This window comes from Rhinolophus sinicus, chromosome 5, assembly GCF_057876585.1.
Source record: "Rhinolophus sinicus isolate RSI-liver-muscle chromosome 5, RSI-T2T, whole genome shotgun sequence".
NCBI lineage: Eukaryota > Metazoa > Chordata > Mammalia > Chiroptera > Rhinolophidae > Rhinolophus > Rhinolophus sinicus.
This window is the reverse complement of record NC_142505.1, coordinates 665452-689051: the sequence shown is the minus strand read 5'-3', so window position 1 is coordinate 689051 and position 23600 is coordinate 665452. Positions and strand designations below refer to the sequence as shown.

Below are 23600 nucleotides of genomic sequence, written 5' to 3'. Positions count from 1 at the left end.
CTTTTCAAAAGCCTTTATTTGTATTGAAACTGCAATTCCTTTTATTTTCATATCATGTTTCGTGAGCTTTCTTGTATTTCTCTATTAACTTAATTTCAACAGAAAATGTGAGGCACGTAATCAGTTTTGTGAACAAATATGACTGATTTAGCTGGGGCTGCAGAAGGCCTGCTGGCGAGTGGCTGCCGGCTCGGCTGTGGCCTTTTGTGGCCGGAAGGGGTGGTGCTGCCACGGGGAACCACTGTCCCAAGGGGTGTAGCTCGAGGTCTGGGGGACGGAAGTGAGATGGAGGACAGCTGTGCCCACCGCCGTGGGCGTGGACACACCAACCGAAAACAGTTATTGCAAGAGTCCAGAATGTTCAGCCAATGCGTCTCTCAGATACTACGATGAATTTTTAACTAGACCCTCAGACACGTAGACTTAGGTTGAAAGGAAAGGGCGGGACGGAAGTAAAGTTTTAGACGCAGAAATCCTCCGAGTGGCAGGCCACGTCCTCGTGTCCAGTGCCGGGAATGCAGGCAGCTGCTTCCTACACATAAGCGTGTCCACACGCCTCGTGTGCAGACATGTTGTTGAGTGAAGGACAGTGTTAGAACCAGGAGCGTGGACTCCATCGTCTGGGCAACGAGACACGCCTTAGCTTTCTGAGCAGGGATGAAAACTGGGTAATTGTTTTATGGAGAAAACCGAACTCAACCCTGTGGGGGCCGAGCCGATGGGATGAATGGGAGGGGTGACCCCAGGTGAAGAGACGCATTTACTATGTCACAATAGAGAGAGCCACACTGGAAACCAGGCTCGCTGCCCCCACCACTTACTGCAGTGTCTGTGTCACAGGCCATCCATAGCACTGAGCCACAGATTTTCAGAGAATGGAAAAAAAAAAAAATAGGTCTTGCAAAATAGAAAAATACCTTTCTGGAAAGTGGGGGAAAAAAGAAAAGCTTTGGGGAAAATTAAAAGAGATAAAGTCTAGACGATTTGTATCACATCGCCTGCTGAATCCCTGGGTTCCTTCACATCTGCATGTCGTCAGGACTAATAAAGCACATTCTCAGGACACTGGGGCTGCGCAGGTTTCAAAGACAGACACGTACCCGGACATATGCACAATACAGACCAGCCAAATGTGTGTCATCAAATAGTTCCAGCAAAATTAAAATAAAATAAATATGTATTTTATTTACTTTAAAATAATGTCACTGGCAGTTACCAAGTAGGGATAACTCAGAGAAAGACAGTAAAATAAACCCACACATTCCTTTTTATTTGCAGCTCTCAAAAAGTACAAACTGCTGGGATAATAGCCCAAAGAAATATTTTCAAGGGGTTAACAAAGCCATCATGGCAAGTGCTATTTTAATCACCAGTGGTTATTTTTGAAACATTTCATTTCTTCCAATGACAGCGCAGGACAGCAGACTCCGTCTCACACTCTCCAGCCTAAATTGCAGCGTGAACAGAATTCTACTGGTTTCATTTTGTACAATTCCACGTATGTTCAGAATTTGATAGCAGCCTTTGCCAGCATTTCCCATAAAAGGTTCCACGCAGAATTCTTTGTTCCCATATGCCTAGGACCCTGGAACTTCCATCCCATCTCAGTAGCCCTTATGGTGCTTATTTTCTATGAAGTTCTCTGGCTCTGGCTCCTTCTGCATAAAGAAACGTTTAACTGGCTCAGCACAGTGTTTCCCAGACGGAGTTGTTGGGAAGTGACCAACATGCTTTGGCTGATTTTAATCGTAGGAGCGATTCTTGAGCTGTGCTGTGTGCCCTTGTCAGCCTCTGCTTGGTAGTTGGTCCTGGATCCGTCCACAGGCAGAAACCTGCGCCAACAACCCATGAAGCACTGTGACACGTGGGTCTGGGGCGCGCAGAGTGTTGGCTGAGGAGACTTCATGTCTTCTTGGGACCCTGTTTCCTGCTTACTTAATTCTAATATCTGCTCTGTTGGGAGGCCCGGGCGATCTCTGACACTATTACAGCAATGCAGGATTGTGGTGTGCATTTTTATTGTGTTGCTGAATTGCTAGAAGCCGTAATAAAGAAATCAAAATCCTCCTTTTCCTTCTCAAAGCAAGTGTTCCCCTGAGATTCCTGAGGCGGGATCTGAGCTGTTATCCTGTAAGTGTTGTCCGTGTGTGAGCGCTAGAAGTTTGCACTCCTTTCTGAAGCTGTTTCTTTTGTTTTCGCATCAGACCCCGACGGTCCCACCGGCAGAGCCAGGAGTGCAGTGTCCGTGCGCGAAGGCCAAGGAGTCGTGCTGCTGTGCGGCCCCCCACCGCGCTCCGCAGGTAAGCTCCGCAGGTGAGATCCGCAGGTGAGATCCGCAGGTGAGGCCCGCAGGTGAGGTCGCCGCTCCGCTTCCCGTGTCACTGACCACGGTGGGCGGCCGCCGCCCGGGCCCTGTCGCTGCTCCTGTCAGCAGCCCTGTGTCCCCGCACCCTGAGAGCCTTCTGCGGGCTGCGCTGGACTGTGAGGCACTCAGGTGTGGTCCTTTCAGAGACGTCGTGACGTGACGTGATCCCAGCCCAGTGGGTCCCAACAGAGCCCCATCCCCCCAGGTGCTGCTGGGCCTGAGTTACGACTGCGGCGTGCGCTGCGGTCTCTCTGGTCTCTCACACTCATGGTCTTGCACACGTACACAGCTTATTAGTGCAGGCGGGTGGACCGCTTCATATTGGCGTAAGAGCTACGTGACAACATGTGTGTATATTCAGTCGTCCTATCAGGGAGCTGGAATTGGTTATTTTGTACTACGTTGCTATAAACTGAACTATTGCTAGAAATTCAGCAGCGGACACACCAGCTCCCCAGTGAGGTGAAGGGCGCGCGCGGACCACGGCCCCAGGGAGGGTCTGCAGCTCTGCGTCAGTGTCCTCACACATACTTGGCCAGCTCAGTCCCTTGTGGGACCAAAGAGGCGTCATCAGCGTGTAAGTCAGTGATGTTGGAGGGACAGACACACTCTGTTACCCAGAGGGTGAGAACGAACAAACAGTAAGCAAATTAGAGGGCGTCTCTGTGAGCAGGAGCGAAACAGACAGGCTTCTTCCCATCGTGGTAAAGTTTATCAGTTCTGTGGCCCCGAGGCCCCCCTACCCCGTGGCTTGTCAACTTCGATCACAAACTAGCAGGTCCCATTGTCAGCGTCGCCCCACGTGAGGTGTCTGAGCCAGCGGGAGACTGGGCACCAGGCCCCATCCGCGCACTGTGGGGTTAAGCTGGCTCCACAGTCCACTGCATAGCGTGTATTTGGCTGAGACCTTGAAGTTCCAGGGGGACTTGAACTTTGAAGGGAAGCGTGGACTGTCCTGATTGGAAATACAAGTAGCTGAGCTCACATGGCTGGGGTGACCAAGTGGTTTTCAGTAGTGCTGTGCGGTTGTCACACGGGCCACCAAGCAGGGCTGGCCACCTGGCTGGGGGTGGGGGTCAGCAGGTGGCCTGGGCTGCCTATTCCTGGTTGCCAAGCAAGGCAGGGGGAGCGAGAGCCAGCCCTTTCTGCCCGGCCCTGGCTGGTTCTGAGGGCGGCACTGAACCCAGACCATCCTGCCAGGCCTGGGGGAGTTGTTGGACCGCATAGCATTCAACGTCTTTCCCATCCCGGCTTCTTTCTGACCCCTTGATTTCCCAGGTTTTGATCTCTGATAAAAAATATTTTATCCTGAACTCTGATGTAGCGTCTGCACCCTGAGAACCCGAACCCCTGCCCTGGGGCTGAGCCGCTCCCACCGATGATGTCTCTGTATCCCCTGGCTGCTCCCTCCGGGTCGGTCCTCTGTCCTGTCCAGTCCTTGAAGGGACGTGTGTGGCCACTGGCTGCTCCCGGCTCCTTGGGCCTTAATGCTGGCTGTGAATGGAAACTAGCTCAGTATCTCCTAGTTTAATTGGACCAGCTTTGCCCATGAGATTGTCCCCAACGCAGCCCCACCTCCTGGCAAGCACTGGGCTGAAACGATGTCATTTCTAGAGGAAAAGAGGGTTTTCTTAGGAGAAAAAGGGGAGGTGTATTAGCTCGAAATAAATAACAGCTGCAACTCCACCTAGCAAGGAAGTATCAAAATCATGTAAATTTGCTTTTTAATGAACATCAGCTAAGAGCTGGGTGGCCTTCTCCATGGCGAGGTTGGACCCAGTTTAAGATTCTGCCTGAACAATCTTTAAGACCTTTCGTGGTTAGATGTGCTCGCCGATGGCACAGCAGGGTTGGCTGGATGCACACGTGGCCATGTCTTCACGAGCTGTTGGGCGAAACGAGGCCCGGAAGATCTTTCCCACTCACGGCGTGGGAGACCCACGGAGGACGCCCTGTGTGTGCCCTCCTCCTGACCCCACACGCTCCTCTTGTCATGTCTGCGTGCGTAGGTCGGACCGACTGGCGGTCAAGTGGGAATGTGGGTGATGAAGGAGGAATGTCCTCAGACGGGCACGTTGTCCCGACAGCCTGGATACTTCCCAGTGCACGTGCGGTTGAAGCAGCTCAGACAGGCACCACCTCTGAGGGTGCCCTGCCCTGGCTGCGTCACTTCTGTGAGGCCTTTTAAAAACAGCGCCATCGCCATGCCGGGGAGAGAATCCAGCGGCAGGATTTCCTCAGTGCAAACCACTTAGTCCTGTGCTGCAGAGCTGTTTTCTTCTTCCTAATCACTAGTTAGATCAGACTTTCAGAAGCATGCCGGAAGTGCTCCCAGTCTTCAATCCAGGGATTTGTGTAACATGGAGTTGCAAGACCAGGAGAAAGTTAATTGCCTCGAAAGCGCAGTCGCCTGAGGCTCGCTGCCTCCCTCTGTGCATCAGAATTTGTGCAGCTTTGTTGATGATCTTTGATCTTTCCTCCCAGTCTTAGAAGCTCACTGCAGAAGTCAGTGATTGCCTGGGCCGTTCTGGCTAAGTCAGAACATACTCGGTCACAGGGAGGTTAACTGCAGACGCACCACGCTGCCCGCTGCCACTGGCCACCATGGCAGGCCCTCAGCTGTGCATATGTGGCCTTTGAAATGCCCTCTGTGCAAGGAGGAGGGGACATGGCTCCTTCACAGGCCACGGTGTCAAACCTTACCCACTTGAGATGCCTTTGAACGGATGCAATGTCCTGGTATATTCTCCCCTCAGATGTTTACTCACCAGCATATTCCAAACTTGCTGCTATTTAAGAAGGTGCGGTGGGGGGTCTGGGTCCTGTGCTAAGAGCTTTGGGAATAACTGGGTTTGAGCCACACACACCATCGTGTTTTCTAAGTTAGGATTTGCCGACCACCCACAGAGTGCGGGCGCAGCTGGGCCGTCTGCGGGCTTGGCCAGGCCACCACAGTGACATGTTGTCACAGTGATGCGAGTCACGTGAACTTTTGGTTTCCCAGTGGGTGTAAAAGTGACATTCACACTATACTGTAGTCTGTCGAGTGTGCAATAGCATGTGTCTAAATAAACAGTGGACATACCTTCATCTGAAACACTTTATTGCTAAAAATTGTGAGCCGTCCCCTGAGCCATCAGCGAGTCACAGTCTTCTCGCTGGTGAAGGGTCGGCCTCGATGCTGATGGCTGTGACTGACCAGGGCACGGCTGGGAGGCCAGGGTGGCTGCGGCCGTTTCTTAAAATGAGGCAACAACGAGGCTTTGCACATCGACGGCTCTTCCTTTCGTAAGTGATTTCTCTGCAGCGTGCGGTGCTGCTTGACAGCATTTTACCCACAGTGGAGCTGTCAAAGTTGGAGTCCGACCTCTCAAGCCCTGACACTTCTTGTTATCAGCTAAACTGATGTGATGTTCTAAGTCCTAGGTTGTCATTTCAGGTCTTCACAGCATCTTCACCAGGAGCAGGTTCCATCTCAAGAAACCACTCTCTTTGCTCATCCACAAGCAAATCCTCATCTGTTAAAGATTTGTCACAAGACGGCAGCAGTTCAGTCCCCTTCAGGCTGCCCTTCCAGTTCTAGTTCTCCTGCTGTTTCCACCACGTCTGCAGCGACTTCCACCACTGAAGTCGTGTCCCTCAAAGTCACCCGTGAGGGTTGAAACTTGTTCCAAACTCCTGTAATATTGATATTCTGACCTATTCCCATTAATTACAAATGTACAATGGCATCTAGAATGGTGAATCCTTTCTGGAAGGTTCTCAATTCACTTTCCCCGCTTCCACCAGAAGAATCACTGTCTATGGCAGTGACAGCGTTATGAAATGTATTTCTTAAATACGAGGACCAAAAGTTGAAATGACTCCTTGGTCCACGGGCTGCACAATGGATGTGCTTAGCAGGCGTGAGAACTACATGAATATCGCCATCCGTCCCCATCAGAGCGCTTGGCTGACCAGGTGCATCGTCAGTGAGAGGTCATGTTTAAAGGAACCTTTTTTCCTGAGCAGTAGGTCTCAACAGTGGCTTGAAATGCTCAGTGAACCACGTTGTAAGCAGATGCGTGTAAGCAGAGGCGCTGTCATCCAGGGGTGGTGGCTCCACTTACAGAGCCCAGGCAGAGGAGATTTACCATGATTCCCAAGGGCCCTGGGGTTTTCAGAACGGTAACAGCCTTGGCCTCCACTGAAAGTCACCAGCTGCATGAGCCCCTTACTGGAGAGCCAGCCTGTCCCCTGAAGCTCTGAAGCCAGGCACTGACTCTCGTCTGCAGCTATGAAGGTCCAGGTGGCACCTTCTTCCAATATAGGGCTGTTTCATCTACAGTGAAAACCTGTGTTGAGTGCAGCCACCACATTCATTATCTTACTAGACCTTCTGGATAACTTGCTGCGGCTTCTCCACCAGCACTCACTGCTTCACCTTCACCTTTGATTTTATGGAGATGCCTTCTCTCCTTAAACCTCACGAACCAACCTCTGCGAGCTCCACACTTTTCTCTGCAGCCTCCTCAGCTCTCAGCCTTCACAGAATTGAAGAGGGTTGGGCTTTGCTCTGGATTGGGCTTTGGCTTAAAGGGATGCTGTGGCTGGTCTGATCTTCTAACCAGACCCTAAAACTTACTTTCTTTACACCAGCAATTAGGCTGTTTCACGTTCTTATTACTCATGTGCTCACTGGAGCAGCCCTGTTAATTTCCTTCCGGAACTTTCCATTTGGAGTCACAACTTGACTCTTGGGCACAAGAGGCCCAACTTGTGGCCTCAGCCTCCGACACACTTTCCTCACTAAGCTTTATCATTTCTAGCTTTTCATTTAAAGCGAGAGACACGTGACTTCCTTTCACTCAAACACTCAGAGGCCGTTGTAGGGTGATTAGTCGGCTGAATTTCAATATTGTTGTGTCTCTGGGAATAGGGAGGCCCAAGGAGAGGGAGAGGCAGGGGAACAGCCAGTGGGTGGAGCAGTCAGAACACACACAGCATTTATCCATTAAGTTCACCGTCTTCTATGGGTGTGACACACGGCAGCCCCAAAACAGTTACAATAGTGACAGCAAAGATCACTGGCCACACATCACCATAACACATACAATAATAATGAAACAGTTTGAAATATTGCAGGAATTACCAAGATGTGACACAGAGACATGAAGTGAATAAAATGTATTGGAAAAATGGCACCAACAGACTTGCCCAATGCAGGGTCACCACAAACCTTCAACTTGTGAAAAAACCTCAGTGTCTGCAAAGTATGTCAAAGCAAAACGCAAGGAAACAAGGTACGCCCATATATGTATCCCTCGGTTTACTGTTTCTCTGAAGTTCCCCGGCTTTATCCTCTGCATTACACAGGAAAATGTAATAAATTCCAGCTTAGAACTCACGTGGAAGGCAGAGACTGGTGTTCGGTCGCAGGGAGAATGGAGGACACATCTGTCATCCCGAAACCCTCAGGTCTGAGAATATGCTGCTCAGAACAAGAACTTGTATTTTCATTTATTCTTTTCTATAGTCTCCAAGATACAGTGTAACAAAGTGGAGTTGTCATTTTAGGCCTGAAAAGAATTAACAAGTACATGTTCACCGCTGAAATGCTTCTATATATCTTTTCTTTATTGCTTTCTTCCTCTGGCAGAAACAAAATAATTACTAGCAATGAGAAATCATGCAGCTGTTGTATTTGAGCTATTTATTTTCCTCGCGCACACACTTGCGTGCACTCGTCGTTTCTTCTCCACTTGGCAAAATCATAGATTTCTAAGGAAGAAAACTGCATGAAGAGCATTGCACGCAGAGGAAGGAGGTATTTGTTTCTACAGCTCATTATAATTTAAATGCGACACCTATTTTAATTCCATAATATTTTAATAATGTGTAGGGCAAGTTCCCCTATTGTATAACTTATTTTGCCAAAAAAGAAAACGTTGTTCTGTCACATATTCTTGTACGTGCAGCTCAGAGTCATCACATTCCAAAACATTTTAAGATCTTGATTGGAGTTACCTGGTACTTGCATATTATTTTGGGAAAATTGATATGTTATAATATTGAGATTTTGGCAGATAACGTCATAAAAATGGCGGCGTGAGGTGAGCCTCTTGAAATCTCCCCTGGAATTTACAACAAATTGAACAACTATAACTCCACAAAGGACTCCCTGCGCAGCAGACAGGCAAGACTAAGAGGCACATTACTGAAATAACCTAAAGGTGGGCAAATTGCACGAGCAGGGGAGGAGGGAAAGGAGAAATGCAGAGACAGGGCCGCGTGGGCACAGGACGCAGACCCCCTTGCTTCAAACCCTGGGCAGCTGCTTACTTATCACAGGTATGGTCACGTCTGCAGTCCGGATGCTGCCCGCAGGACCCCAAGGCCTGGTGTCAGCCTGCCTCCAGCCGCCTCTCACTCCAGCACGCCCCCCCCCCCCATTCTCCGAGTCTCGCTGTCCTGTTGTTTCTCCCGGAGCTCCCAGCACCAAAGGACCTTGCACAGGCTGTGCCATCACCTGCAGCGGTTGCCCCACAAGTCTTTGCATGGCTGACTTCTTGCCAGTAAAGGCTCACCCGAGATGCCCTGTTTTCTGACCGCTGAGTCTAGGCCACCTTCTCTCCCTGTCACTCGCTGTCACATCAGTCAGGCTTGTGTTCTTCATAGCATTTACCATTTTCTTACATTTCATTGCTTATTTGCCTTATGCATTTTGAAAATGGCTGCCCTTTCATCGCCGCAAATAACCCTCTGTCTGGGTTAGGACTTGCTACATTGTCAGCCCTGTGTCCTCAGAGCCAAGAACAATGCCAGCACGTAGCGTACACTCCAAACAGGTGCCAGGTTCCTGCCGGGACGGGGTGTGGCTTCCTGCCAATGTGGTAAATGCAGCGTGCTGTCAGGAGGTCAGTCAGTTGGGGTCACTCGGGTGCTTTGTGACAGAAGAAGGGGCGGCGGCGCCATGTAAGACAAGGCAGCGAATGGAGAGTTCCGGGTGTGTTTTGTGAGCCTTGACGAGGTTTCAGTGGGGGGGCAGGTTTTGGGGAAACAACATTTCAGTAGAGACCCAGCTGGATCCCTGGAGACTTCATCTGTCCGTGACAGAGTTCCCGCCCATGCCTGGAGCAGCCCTGTAGTTTCTACTGGGAAGACAAGGAACAACACCGACCTTAGGGCTCGGGGTGTGACAGTGGGAGAGAACCAGGAAGCCTGGGACCCTTTGAAGCCTCACATCTCACTGTGAATATTCATGCGTTCCACCCCATAATGTGTCCGCATGGGAACTAGTGCCAGAAGACCGGGGCCTCGCCCATGTCCCCAGCCCTGGGCTCGGGCTCCAGGGAGCACACGCCCCGTCCAAGAAACACGGAAGACCTGCCTCCTTTGCACACTTGCAGACTTAGCCTCACAGGTAAGCTTCGTTCCTAACCGCTTCCCAAGCAAAGACTGCTGATCAGATGTCGCAGGAAGGGCTTGCTGATGGGAGAGCCTGCTTATTGGAGGAAGAGCAGCGTGTAGAGCCTGGCTGTTGTGGACAGATGCTCAGCGAGCAGTGGAGAGTGGGCTGTTGGGTGGGAGAGAATGAGCCGTGAGAGGACCGCGGTGTCACAAAGCTTCAGCTCTCCTGCCATCAGTTTGTGACACCACGTTACAGTATGTCACCTAAAGCTTCTGCTGTCAGAGTTAAATTACATCCCTCCGACTCAGTTTACTAGGAGAAAGAAGTGACTCCTACTTTCTCAAATGGTTCTTACTAACTTTAATGTTGAATTAGGCCCCGGAATCAGCTTGTGTCAGGTAATGGTGTGAAGGAGAGAAGAATGGGAACGTGAGTGGTTTCCAGGTGCAGCTGGAGGGACGGAGGCCCATGGGTCAGGGCGGGCTGCGGAGAAGCCCCCGGAAACAGTGCCCTCCTGTCTTGTCACCGTGAGTGCCTGCTCATGCCAAGTAATTCCTTAAAGCAAGGACACCTGGGACTGTCTGTCGTGTGAACAGTTAGAAAGTTCTGGTTAAAGAAAGATTTATTTGTGTCGTGATCGAGCTTCATGGATAAATGAAATCAGATCTTACGAAGTAGTGGAACCAGGATACCTTACACCTTTTTTGGACATTTTCCTGAAGAACTGAGTTACCCTGTCGGCTAAGGTACTTTTCTGTCACCAGGTCATGAGTTGATCCCGCCTGAGCTTTTCTCTCACAAGCGTGATGTACTATCATAGACGTTGTAGAGTCACGTGTGTATCCTCACTTGCAAATCCAAGGCACGGGAAATCCTATGCTTTGATCTCATAACTGATACGAAACACTGATCCACAAACATGCAAACACAGACACTGTATTTCCGTTTCCTTTGGTTGCAAATCAGTCCTTAAAATACCAGAGTCATTGATGGAGTCTTAGAAACGGTTCCCAGGAGCCACAGTGTTCACGTACAGCTGTGTGAGCCACAGTGACCACCAGCAGGCTTTGGACGGCTGGGCACCCAGGGCTGCTGTGTCGCCCTGTGCAGTCACCTGGCACAGTGAGCATGCTGACCTTCATGCCTAAATAGTCCTCTGGTTCCTTAAGGGTTCACACCCAGATGGGGGGGGGGGGGGCCTTCTGCTGCTGTGGCTGCTGGGAATTATTGATCACAGTTATACTTTTAAACCTAAAATGGCCCAGTGATTGTCACAATTTCTTATAAAACTTTGTGATTGCAATTTCTTATAAAACTTTCCAAAATAAGTCTTCCTGAAATAGAAATTCTCCACACTTGTGCGTGACAAAGGGTGGTTGTTTTGCAGGCAGGGGAAACGTGTTAATTACCAGGGAGCAGATTCTAATTGGAAGAGTAATGGGTGGTACCAGGCTTCTGGGGCGACCCCAGCTGGGATGGTACGCGGGCCTGAGAAAGCAATTTAACAGCAGCTCTCAGCTCTAGTGCTGCCATCTGCTCCGTGGAGGCTGTTAGGAACACCTTCTGTGTGAAGACAAACAAACGGGAAAGCTAAAAGCAAAAGTGATGGGATCTTTGAAGGAGAAAAGAAAGCCTGATGTTCATTCAGAGGGTCTTCCCTCTGTATAAAATTTACTGACAATTTTTAATTAGATGCACCACTCAGAAATGTATTTCCCACTATTTGGAGATCCAGTTATAAGTCTGTCTGAAGAAGCACCCTAACCTTTTCACTTACCCGACACAGCCAGGCAGAAGCAGACCAGTCACCATTTTTTGAGGTGACCAGTATAACTAGCTCACTTAATTCACAAGCACTGATTTTATACCCACTCTGCTGGATATAGAAATAGAAAAGACACCACATGGCTCAGAGCTCCGTGCTGCTCAGGGTCTGGTGAGGGGCACAGCGTGAACAACGTAAAGCCATGTGATAAGCAGTAAATGGGGGCTTGTCAGGCGCTGTGCAGAGGAGAGCAGGTGGGACACAGGTGAAGCAGCTGCCCGTGACGCACAGGTAGCCGGCCACCTGTCACCACTGACACACAGCAGACGAGGCACAGTTTGAGACACAGTGAAACAATCGAGCTGAGTCAGTTCCTAACGTTTAGACAAAAGTTGTGGGGAAAGAAGTGGTGGTTCTGAACACCTGCGTGGCAAATACTTTTCTGTTTGCGTTCACATTTCACTCTTGGAAAAAAACCTGCGCAGTAAGAGTGTTGGTCCGTCTCCAGGGCTGAGGTGCCCCCACCCAGAGCGGCGGAACGGCCGCCCAGGGCTGCCTGGCTGACAGCCAGCATGGGGCTGGATCCCTGTTTGCTTCTTGGTTTTAAACAAGGGCTTACGTGAGCCTCTGAATGCCGGCCACTGCTGTGAGCCTTCATAAACGTGCACGCCCTGGGGTCCGACTGCAGTCTGTGCTGTTCCGTCTCAGGGTCTTCCCAGTGTGTGTGTATGTGCATGTGTATGTGTGCACGTGTGTGTGCGCACACGTGTGTATGCATGCATGTGTGTAGATGTGTGTGGTGTGTGCGTATGTGTATGTGTATATATGTGTATACTTGTGTGTATGTGTATCTGTGTATATGTGTGTGCACAGGTGTGTGTGTGCATGTGTGTAAGTTATGCATGTGTGTGTGTGCGTGTGTCCATCTGTATGTGTGAGGGTCTGACGGGCCATCCCGAGTGCCCAGCGCACTGGTGAGAACAGGTCATGGAGTCAGACCCATCTGATTTGCTCTCTGAAGCGTGTGTGTTGCCCTCAGCTGTGGTCGTAGGAAGTCTCACCCCCGAGCCCTCACAGCAGCCCAGTGCTGTTGCCCGGGCTTCTCAGGGCCAGTAGGACACACAAGAGCATAACCAGTTCTCAGGAGAGAGCAAACACCGCAGGTGTGTGTGTGAGCAGGGTCTGGCACCGACGCCTCAGGCTACTCTGCTAAGGACAGTTTTGATCATTAGCTCAATTCATACTATGTCTCTTTATCTTAGCACTGTTAACATACATTGCGTTTCCATCGCACATGAAACCTTCTCCACATATTTACTCACTTGAAATCCCGAGAGCCCTGTGTTTGCAGGCAGTTTTCTGTGAGTTCGAAGCATTTCCACACACCCCAGTACCTCGTGACAGCAGAGTCCCTCGGGGGTGAAGTCCCACCCCCGCTGACAACGCGGAGCCACTGAAGCCACTGGGGAGCAGCAGATGGAACCAGGGCCCTGCTTGTGTGTGTGTGGGGGGGAGGGGGCTGATGTCACATGTATCGCAAATGCCTAAAGCTGCTTTTTGCAAGTGTTCTTAGCGCCACGCCATTTTCCCGATTAACATTGGAACAGTTTCGTTTATCTCCAGAGAAACATAAATGTTCCTTCTCAGCGTTTCCTCTTCTTTGCTGTTTCATCATTGTGTGGCTTCTTCATATAACTTTTTACTGTTGGCCAAACACACAGATTGAGATTGGGTGTCACATGTCCCAAAAAAATGCACGTCCATGATGTCACTCAAATGATGACCCTTTACCACTTTGTTCTGTGCAGGGTTTAAAATGTAAGGCGTCCACTTCTGCTGGCCAGAAGGCTTGTGGTATGTTGGTTCAACACCCCACTATTGCTATTCTGCCATTTGCTTAATTAACATCTGGGAAGTTCATATATTTTCTGAGACTACATGTTTCTATGACTCAGAGGCAGGCTTTCTCCCTATTTTATAGCTATTACTACCCTTTGGGTTTTGACTTAATAAATGGGAAGAACATCTTGTCCTTAAATTTAACCCTAAACCCCTCACCCATGTAGGCTCATTTCTGTACTGAGGTGAACATCTCCATAGATGCGTCTAATGACACAAGTGTGTTGTTGTTGCTATTTTGGCTTTTCCCAGGAGGAGGCAGACATTTCCTGAGCTGTCTCCGTGGTGTCGGATGCTGCTGCACAGTCTCCTCACCTGAGGTCCACTCTTTTCCTTCTTGTTACTGAGATTTTTCTAGAATGCACTTTCGTGACGTTCGACGTGCTTTGAACCACAATTTCAATCTGCTTGTGTCCCTGTCACACTCTCAGAGGTGTGTCAGCGACGCTTGACCTCATTGTCTGGTCATTGGTGGCTGCCGAACGGTCAGGTTCAACATTGGGGTTCTGCAGAAGCAACAGGAGAGATCGCACTGTCCATCCCACCCTCACCTCTGACCTCACACGCACCCACCCCTCCCATCGTGTCCCCGTCACTCGGTGTGCCTGCGTGTCCCCTCCTTATGGCAGCCTTAGTCCTGCCTGAGGGCCATTTCTCAGTTGTCCCCTCGGCCTGGAATATCCTGATCCTTTCAAGGTCTGCCCCTCCGTGTTAATCACATGTCACGTTAAGTGTCACCACCTTAATGACACTCTCTGCAAATCAAGAAAGCGACAGCCACACTCTTGGAAATAGTGTCACAGGGAGGAGCAATGATTTTAAGAGAAGGAAATTCAAAAGGTTTACAGTTGTGAACAAAGATTTCTGAGGGCTGTCAGAGTGTAAATGTGAACAGCAGCAAGCGGAAGCAGTGGTAGGGTGTCTGGGGCGCGCGTTCCAGAAGGCAGGCGCCCCGATCAGTCGGCCACCCTTCCTGGGGACACAGGCAGGAGTCAGGCACATGCTGCCCACAAGGGAGGAATCCTGTTCTCTCACATAACTAGGAAAGGCTCCCGATGGAGCGTGTGTGAAAGTAACTCCCAATTTACACTGACAGTGACAGTGGTGGGGGTTGAATTGAATTTAGTCGTTTCCTAAATATAAAGCCAGTGTAACTCCACAAACTTTGTCTGCAAATATCTAATATATAGTATCGTAGGTAAGGGTCAGTAATTTTAATAATCAAAACTATACTGAAGCACCTAATTTCTCCCGTCAGGAACTCACACACAAAGTCTGTTGAAGCTGCGAGTCGACAATAAGTCCAAACTAAAAAATTAATCGGCTGTGTGACTAACGTCAATAAAACTCGTATTAATGCCCAGTGTGGAAACAGCGGGAATTAGCTTCACTCATCCAATTAAAACTTTGATAAAACATAAGAGATGAGTAAGAGTCTGGTGGCTTTTTCTCTTAGGTGAGTGTGAGAGAGGCTGGAGCCTCAGAACACCCGTGCTCCTGTGTGGGGACCACAGGACGGCTCCTGGGTGAGGCTGACAGGGCCCGTCCACGCTCCCGCCTGGGAGGACGTCCTGGGAGGAAGAGTGGGGGGGCGTGTTGTGTATTCAAGGTCAGTGGTAGCTGCCCCTTATCAGGAAGACTTGTTAAAATGAATGTAATTATGAAGGTTAATTTTACATCTTTTTTAATGAAAGTTTTTAATGAAAATGAACACATGACTAGATTATAAAAGCTATTTTCCATGAATCTTTGTTTTTTTAAACAGGTGTGAGAACCTCCAAGTGCTCATATATAGTGTTTTTCCTGCAGTGATCTTTTGAGTCACATTTAAAATACTTGAAATTCAAAAATCAGTGATTTCACAGCTACTCACTCAATTTGAGTGTATCGGTCATAAGAATTATATAATCAATATTTCTAAGATGCTTTATCTGCCCTGTAAACTTTTAATACATTAGCTTCTCAGGAATATTTACAGTGTAGACATTCTTATTTAAATTCATGTTCCTTTTGAAGTTGTCGATATTAAAGCATCTGTTTTTAATGTCCGTTAGGTGCCCCCACTGTGAGAAGCACAGGGGTAATTTTAGCTCCGTGACACAGAGGGGACCTTGGCACGTGGTGGTTGCTGTCTGGTGACGACACCTGACCCTGCAGCCGACCATCCTCCCCGTGGCTCAGTGCACAGGCTTCTTCCCACCTTTACACGCTCCCCCTTCACCCAGGATGACAGTTTTTCAGCTGAAGACAAGGAGAGACCGTTTTAATATCCAGGGTCCCCTTCTGTGCACAGGCCTGGTGCTGGAATGTGAGCTAGAAATGGCTTCTTGTCCTACTGGTGTGAGTGAGGTTCAGAGTGTGGTGGGATGGGGGCCTTTTCTCATCCCCTTTCGCTTCTCTGTAGCTGTAGCGCCCAGAGCAATGGCACAGCCAGGAGCCTTCTAAGGACCAGCTCTGCTGACTTTAAAGGCAAAGTCTGCTATCAGCATCCTGGGGACATGAAGCCGTGTTTCCGTGACTCAAGGGTACAGGCAGTCAGCGGACATTTCCCAGGGCTCATGCCCATTTGGAAACATTTCCAAAGGGAGTTAGAAGCAGAGCTCAAATCCCGCCTGCTCCAGGCACCTCCTCCTCTGCGGACCCGTTTGGGGGGCAGACTGTGTTCATCTGGTTAATCTGGCCAAAAGAAAGCTTGCGACGCCTGCGTTTTTGGTGTTTCTCAGAATCAGTGTTGGGTCCTGTTAGTTTTCTGCCCGAGCCGACCAGGTGAGTTTTCAGAAGCCTGAAACCGGCTTCTGTCTGCTCTGTGGAGTTATGCTGCCTTCCTTCTTCTGCAGCAGGATTACCTTGTTCTGCTCGGCCCAGTTCTGCCAGGGCTTCTCATGGAAGTTAATTCTTGCCAGGCTCCCCTTCCGGTCTGCAGACCTGGTGGTAACTACAGATCCTTAGTGCACTGCTCTGATTCCCCGGAAGGGCCCAGAGCAGCCCGGCCGTCCGCCTGGTGTGGGAGGCGAGCGTCTCCTGCAGGTCATGTCAGGGTCCTACAGGCTCTCCCTGTGGACGGAGCACAGGAAGCGTGTCTGCCCTGCCCACTCAGGCAGGTGATTCTGTAGTGAGTGCCCACGCAGCCCTGCCTCTCTGCTTCCCCCCACACCGAGCCTGCTTCTTGCACATTTCTCTGCAGTGTAGGACCCGCCCACAGAGCACAGGCAAATAGGATGAAAAGTAGCAGAGACAGAGTCCAGCCTATTGGTCACACGTGCCCTTAGCACTGTATTTTCTTGTTTCCTCTGCGACCAAACCTGCCAGGTCAGCACTGTAATTGTCTTCATGTCACCAATGAGGAAAGTGAGACTCAGAGCAAAAGAAACGTCCTGCAGGTCCTGGAGCTCTAGGCACCCGGACCGAGGCCGGAGCCTGGTCACATTGGTGCTGCCCCCTCCCCTCCCCCGTCAACTCTTGTTCTAACCACTGCCCTGGACTGTCTTCTATTGAGACATTGTTAAAGGAGATTCGATATTTTAAGGTACAGAGGGAGCGCACACCAGTGGTCCGGCCCTGTTGAATCCACAGGCTCCTTGGAACTGTTGGGATTTACTGTCCCTCACAGGTGGGGACCTGCGTGGGGAGACCGTCCTGCGCAGGTCCGGGCTTTGCCCCATAGTGGGACTCGGATCCGGCCGACTGTTGATTTTGGGGAGTCCCCTGATTGTCTTAGTTTCCTTATCTGTTTAAAACAGGATGACGCCCGACTTTCCTCATGGACTTAGGTGAGGGTAAGTGAGGAGGGAGTGTGTTCTGTAGCTAAGAGCACCATCTCCTCACTGTAAGTGCTCAGCTCAGCTGCTTTGGTTGCCGTTTGTATTTTTGAGAGAAAAACTGCATGACGCCCAAAGTCCCAATGAATTCAGTGACGCTTTTCCGCAGGATGGATATTCTTGTCCAGCACAGCGTCGCTGACCGTTCAATGGTGGACCTGTCTGTCTGTTAATGTCACACAGACTGAGTTCAGTGTCTCTATGCAACGGGCCCGTGGATTCTCTAACCTTAGGGCAACCCCACAGTCCCCGAAGACTGCGTCTGCAGCCAGGGCAAGCTCATGCGACTGTCCCATTTGTCCCAGGAGAACAGTTGAGAGCAGAGGTTTAAGTGACTTTACCAAATGTACGTACGTAGAGTAGGAGCCAAGCCAAGTGTCAGCCTCAGGGCCCACAGCCCGACACAGACGCCTTCTCCCTTCCGTGATGGCCCCAAAGCGTCTTTCCAGTGGGTTCTCAGCCCGAGGACCCGGTCCCACCGTGATGTCCTGAGGGTGGGTGCCCTGCGCTCTGTAAGTGTCTGCGGTCGCTTCCCGTCCGTGTTTCTCCCTGCGAAGCAGTTCAGGCTTCCTTTCATGTCCTGTGTCAGAGGCTGGGAGGGGATTTGGACACTGACACAGGAGATCCCATGTTCGGCCTCCATCACAAGTCACCTGGTACCTCCGGGTTGAGGGTCAGACCCTGTGGCTAACACCCATCTCATTACCTCCTTCTGTTCCTCTGTTTCCACAAATGGTGCAAAAACAAGAACTAAGTGGAATTTGAAAATCTTCCTCTAGAGAGAAGTGATACAACGCGTCAGTTTTATCAGAGCCCACGTATAAGTGTCTGTGAGTGACAGAAATAAAGCAGCTGTCAGGCCACTCATCTGAAACCCGCTTGCTACATGCTCTTTGACTTCACACATTGGGACTGGAAGCTAGACAGTCCCTTCCCGGCACACCCGCTGACGGTCAGCTAACTGAGTTAATAAAATTAAGCGATGACAGGAAGAACTCTGCTCATAAATTTCCCAGAAGACACATTGTTGAGGCAAAGTGTGGTGTAAAGCAGTTGTGAGCAGTTTCCGTAGTCCCAGGGCCTTGCACGACATACGGTGTCAATAAAGACAGAAGCTGGGATGGAAGCGGAGGCCCGAGCCCCACTGAGTAGAGCTGTCGCTGAATATTAGCTGCCGGAACGTAAGGGACAGAGGAGGAGACGATCTCTGTGTCGGCTCCAGTAAGACCGAGGCAGAGGATCGGAGCGGCTGACCCAGCGGGAACATGCGTTTCGGATGAATGTGTAATATTTGGAAAATGAAAGGCGGTGTTGTCTGTAGGGAGGATAAATGGAAGACATGGTGTTAGAAGTTGAAGGAAAGAAAGGCCCACCCCTGTGTTTGGCGAGGGTCAGCGGACACGTCTGGGTGGGGTGGGATTCCAGGGCGTCTCCTGCGTGTTTGCTCCCGGGGAAGCAAAGCTTTTCCTCCTGTTGGCTGGAGAGCACCCTCAGGCCTGCGTTTGTCCCTCCTCACAAGGAAACCTAGCTCCTTTGCTGCAAGTGCTTTGTAGGGAAACGTTTGAAAGGGGGCACCCGGCTGCTTTACAGTTCAGGGTGTTGTTTCAGGTAAATACGTTTGGAACAACAACAACAAAAAGCCGATGCTCTTATAACTTGAATCATACTTCTCTCTTGTTTGAAAAAGATAAAAGGGAAGATGTGGTAAAGTGGCAAACATGAACTGGATGGCATTTTGGGGGCCGCTGTCAATAGAACCTTATCCTTAGACTGTTAAGTATTTGAGTTGGTTCAAAGCAGAGTCCTTTTCCCAGGTGAGCTTTGCAGCGTGAGCCTGGACACCTTTGTGCGTGGGCGGCAGTGAGCTCAGTGACCTGTTTTCACTCAACTAGGATGCAGTTGTTCTTCTTAAACCTTCTCTGCCTCCGTGCCTCGTGTGCTCGTTTTGCACCTCACGATGGAGCCAGTGTCCACTCAGTATTTTGTGTCCGAGCGAGAATCGGGTGAGAAGAGTGGCCTCCGCACGAGTGAGTAGGAGTTTAGCGTCCACGCTGCAGGCGCAGGACGGGGTCACAGCCCCGGGAGCTCAAGGCTGACGTGCTGCTCTCTGGCTGTCACACAGCTGCTGTCGCTGCCCAGAGCCCCGCACATGGTTAGTTACAAATGGTTTGTTTGTGACTTGATCGGCGTGACGTTGACAAAGAGATCGGGTAAGGAAAATCCGCTCACGTAGCAGGGTAAAGCCACTGCTAGAAATTTACGTTAGATCAGAAGTTGTTTGCAGAATTCAGAGACTCTCACCTGATAGAAACGGCCACCATGTGAGGGGCTCTTACGACAGGGCACGGCCAGGACGGGCAGTGCAGCATCTTCCGCTGGCCTTGCGCTCTCGTGTCCCTTGTCCCTGGCCTGTACACAGCGTGAAAGAGTCGCTGCCCTGGGGCCATCGGACCTGCCTCCGCCTGAATCTTCACTGGTGGCCGTGCTGTGACGAGAGAACAGCAATGGGGAGGGAGCAGCACGTGGGCCACTGCTCAGCGACGCCAGTCAGTCCGCGTCACAATGTTTATGAGCAAAGGCCAGAAATTAAGATGATTTCTAAAGCGGTCAGATGCTGCACAAATGAACATTTTAACGGAAGCCTGCACTTGAGCAGTAGCCTTGTATTTCTTACGTATATTTCTTTCTAACATCAGGCTTTTTTAAGCTAAATGAGGAACATCACAGGAAAGGCTACCGCAGTTGGTGTCAGGCTTTGAGAGACATTTCCACCGAGTGGTCGAGTGACAGTTTTTCCCGGACCCGTCTGTGTAGTCAGGTAGACGGGCGTGAAGATGGCGGTGGAGAGACGAGAGGGTGTGAACACGTGTGTGTCGTCCCGCGTGACAAACGCGCTCACCTGAGCGCTGCCGTCCTGACTCTGCTCTGTCAGGTTCCTCGAAGCCCGCGAACAGCTGTCTGTGTTGGACTCAAACCCGCGGCTGCTGTGAAATCCCAGAGCATCGCCTTCAGCGCCCGAAGACGGGGGCAGCTATAGAGCCCGCGGATTTGAAGGCTGCAAATTGCTTTTGATTATTGATTTCTTTGGGCCTTGCTTTTTGTTATCATGTTTGTTTCAGACATTTGGGCGTAATTGCGTGTCCTGCCATAATCAAATATTTAAATAGTCTTTAAAAACAAAATGAAAAACAGGTGACATTGTGCTATACTAATATACAATTTATAATAAAGACACCCCTGTTTTTAAATCTATCATTCAGAAAAGTGAGATAGCTCAGAGGGGGCAGAAATCCGTTTAGAATGTTTTTACATGGTGTTTGACGCTCTTTTCTGACGAGAGCTGATGAGCGGCTAAAGGTGCAGTGGTGGGTGTCACCTGTGAGAGGGGAGGGGACTGTGGTCTGGCTTCCTGAGGACTCATTTCCTGTCCCATCCGAAGCCCCTGCTGCTGCGGCAGGAAAACTTCATCTGCCGATAACCTCGTTACCTCGTTTGTATTTACCAGTGAACGTGGTCATTTTATGCTGCTTTAAAAAATCACCCACACGGCAAGAAGAGAAACATCAAGTCCCCGTGATATTCCTTAAAGAAAGAGTATTAATTTCTGTAAAAGAAAGTGAGATGCACTGAAGAACAGAAAGGACGGAGGTCCTGTGACGCTGCTCCTTCATTCACTGACCCTGTTACTTCATGTTTCATTGTATACTTTCCCCATCTGTGGGGTTATTTTGTGTCACTTGCAGCCCCATGAGACCCCGTCTGTAATTAGCTTCTGAGAGTTGATGTGGGAATTACCACCCAAAGCACCAGCCCTTGGTTCCATTAAGCAGTGGGCTTCCTGCCTTTAGCTGCCACTGAAGGAAATTTCCATTTTGCAAGGACAGTGTACATTTTGCATCTCATTTGAATAGCAAGGCAGGTCAATCTAGTTATAATTGGGTCCAATTAGCACTTCCGGGGGCTGTGAGAGCCTTTAGCTCCTGGACTGCAGTGACAAAGACATGGGATTTGCTCTCACTGAAGTCGTAAGTGTCCATGACTCCCTGTAAGTGAGGAGGGCAGCACAGCCCCGCCGGACGGCTGGGTGGACAGAAGGTCTGCACCCCACGCGCTGTGGCCATGCTGTGCCCCCCGCCCGCAAGCACTTCCTTTTAGCCACAGGAGTAGGTCTTGGCCATGAAGTTCCTGATTGGCAGCAGCATGATTGGCAGCATGATTGGCAGCATGATTGGCAGCGTGATTGGCAGCATGATTGGCAGTATGATTGGCAGTATGATTGGCAGCATGATTGGCAGCATGATTGGCAGCATGATTGGCAGTATGATTGACAGCATGATTGGCAGTATGATTGGCAGCATGATTGGCAGCATGATTGGCAGTATGATTGGCAGTATGATTGGCAGTATGATTGGCAGCATGATTGGCAGCATGATTGGCAGCATGATTGGCAGTATGATTGACAGCATGATTGGCAGTATGATTGGCAGCATGATTGGCAGCATGATTGGCAGTATGATTGGCAGTATGATTGGCAGTATGATTGGCAGCATGATTGGCAGCATGATTGGCAGTATGATTGACAGTTTTGAGTGAGTCCTAAAACCACTTTCTAACATTTCAGGGGCTCTGAACTCCTCCGAAAAGCTATATTTTTGTGATGAAAATGAGGGGGCCGAGAAGAAATGCGTTCTTCTCCCAAGGTCTCCTACCTGAAGTCCCAACTGTGCTGGTGGGGGTCTTCCCGAGGGTCCTTGCTTTAGGGTCTCGTCTGTCCCCCAGGAGCTGGGGACACAGTCTCTGCAGGGCGGGTCTGCCCGAGGGCATTGTCACGGCTTCAGCAGGCAGCTCAGGGACTGTGTCCTCGGTTGTCCTATGGAAGGCTGGCCCCCTTCTCTCGGCCGCCCTGCAGCGTCAGGGCCCTCGCCGACGGAGGGAGCCTGTCGGTCCGTGTCTTGCCGTGTCTCTGCTCGTCCTCAGTCACCCCAGGTCACTGCTGTGTGTCCTTGAGTGTCACTGGACTTGGCTTGCTTGCCCTCGTCTTGAGATTTTCTTGGAGCAAGGAGACAGGGTGGGGTCAGATCCTCCAAACACCTCGAGCTAAGGAGGGAAGAGGGAGGTTCATCCAAAAGGAGGAAAAAGAGTTGCTCGTGCGAGGAAGGAAGAACGCAAGAACATACGGAGAGGCCTCGAGGGGCCTCGGCTTCTGCATGATGGTGGGACAGGGCCTTTGGTTCCGCACGGGCTCAGCAGCCCTGGTGCCAGGAGGCAGGGGGGCCACGGCGAGGGGGGCGGCCTCCCCGCGGAAGCTTAACAACAGAGACCAGGGACAGCGGCCCCTCGTCAAATCAGGATGTGATGGGAGAGCCAGGCGCCCACTGAAAACACCCCAGTCCCTGAAAGAAAACGGGGGAGTCAAAAACGGCAGAAGTGTCCATCACGCCGTGGGGCTGACTCAGCTGTGTTCCCTAAAGGCCACTAAAGCCGGGGACACAGGGACGGCCGAGCGACGCCTGAGCCTGGGAGACTTCATGGTCCGGGACCACGGGGCAGCCCCAGGGACGAGAGGAGGGAAAGTGAAGCCAGACGGGGCCACCAGCTCGTGGTGAGACCTGTAGGTAACACCCGCTGAGAACAGGCTCAGCCAGGCTTTCCTTCAAAGGTCAGATAAATGTCTTAGGCTTTCTGGGCCGTGTGGTCTCTGTGCAGCTCCAGCTCTGCCCCTACAGCGTGGGCGGGTGGAAAAGTGCCCGATGTTCGATGGACAAGGCAGCTGGCAGGCGGGGCTTGACCCTTACCTGTGCCCTGCTGGCCTCCGGCCTCAGACCAGCCCTCAGGTGTGACGGGGAAGGACACGCACGCTTCCTGTTTCCCGCCGGGTCTTGCCCCCCCTTATCTTGGGACGCTCAACAGTCAGGTTCCTTCGTGGTCTGCATCCCAGGGCTGAGGCAGAATCGAGGCTAAACCAGGACGCGTGCTGGCAGTAGCCGTGTTGCCCCAGATGAACGACTTACAAAGCAGCTTTGGAAAGACCCCTGGCCTTGTCCTTTGAGGTGTGGACTTCTGAACCCAAACCGTTGGTCACTTCTTCTGTGAACCTCAGGTTATCCTCAGCTCTACGTGCTGTAGGTTTCTGAGTCGCCCTGTGTCCCAGGCCCTCAGCAGGCGCTGTCATCTGCAGGCATCACGGCAAAACTCTCTTCCCAGCCGTGTGAATCAGTGATGACAGCCTTACGTGACAAGTGAGGGCTGACAGCCTCCTCCATACGTCTTCTGCTAAAGTAGGTCACGTTTCCCAGTTGGAACCCCAGCAAATGGCCAAAGTCACTTTACAATTTTGCCCAACTACAATTTCTTCTAGAACAT

General features: G+C 50.8%; 1 protein-coding gene across 6 annotated transcripts in view; it reads left to right on the top strand.

The window, feature by feature from the left end:
* Window positions 1-23600, top strand: part of CNTN3 (contactin 3) — a 185998-nt gene that overhangs the window by 95943 nt on the left and 66455 nt on the right. For all 6 annotated transcript variants that reach the window (XM_088798086.1, XM_088798084.1, XM_088798087.1 and 3 more), the window contains one exon: window positions 2205-2300. In XM_088798086.1, the coding sequence (XP_088654212.1) occupies window positions 2205-2300 (96 nt within the window). The remainder of the gene's footprint in view (window positions 1-2204; window positions 2301-23600) is intronic.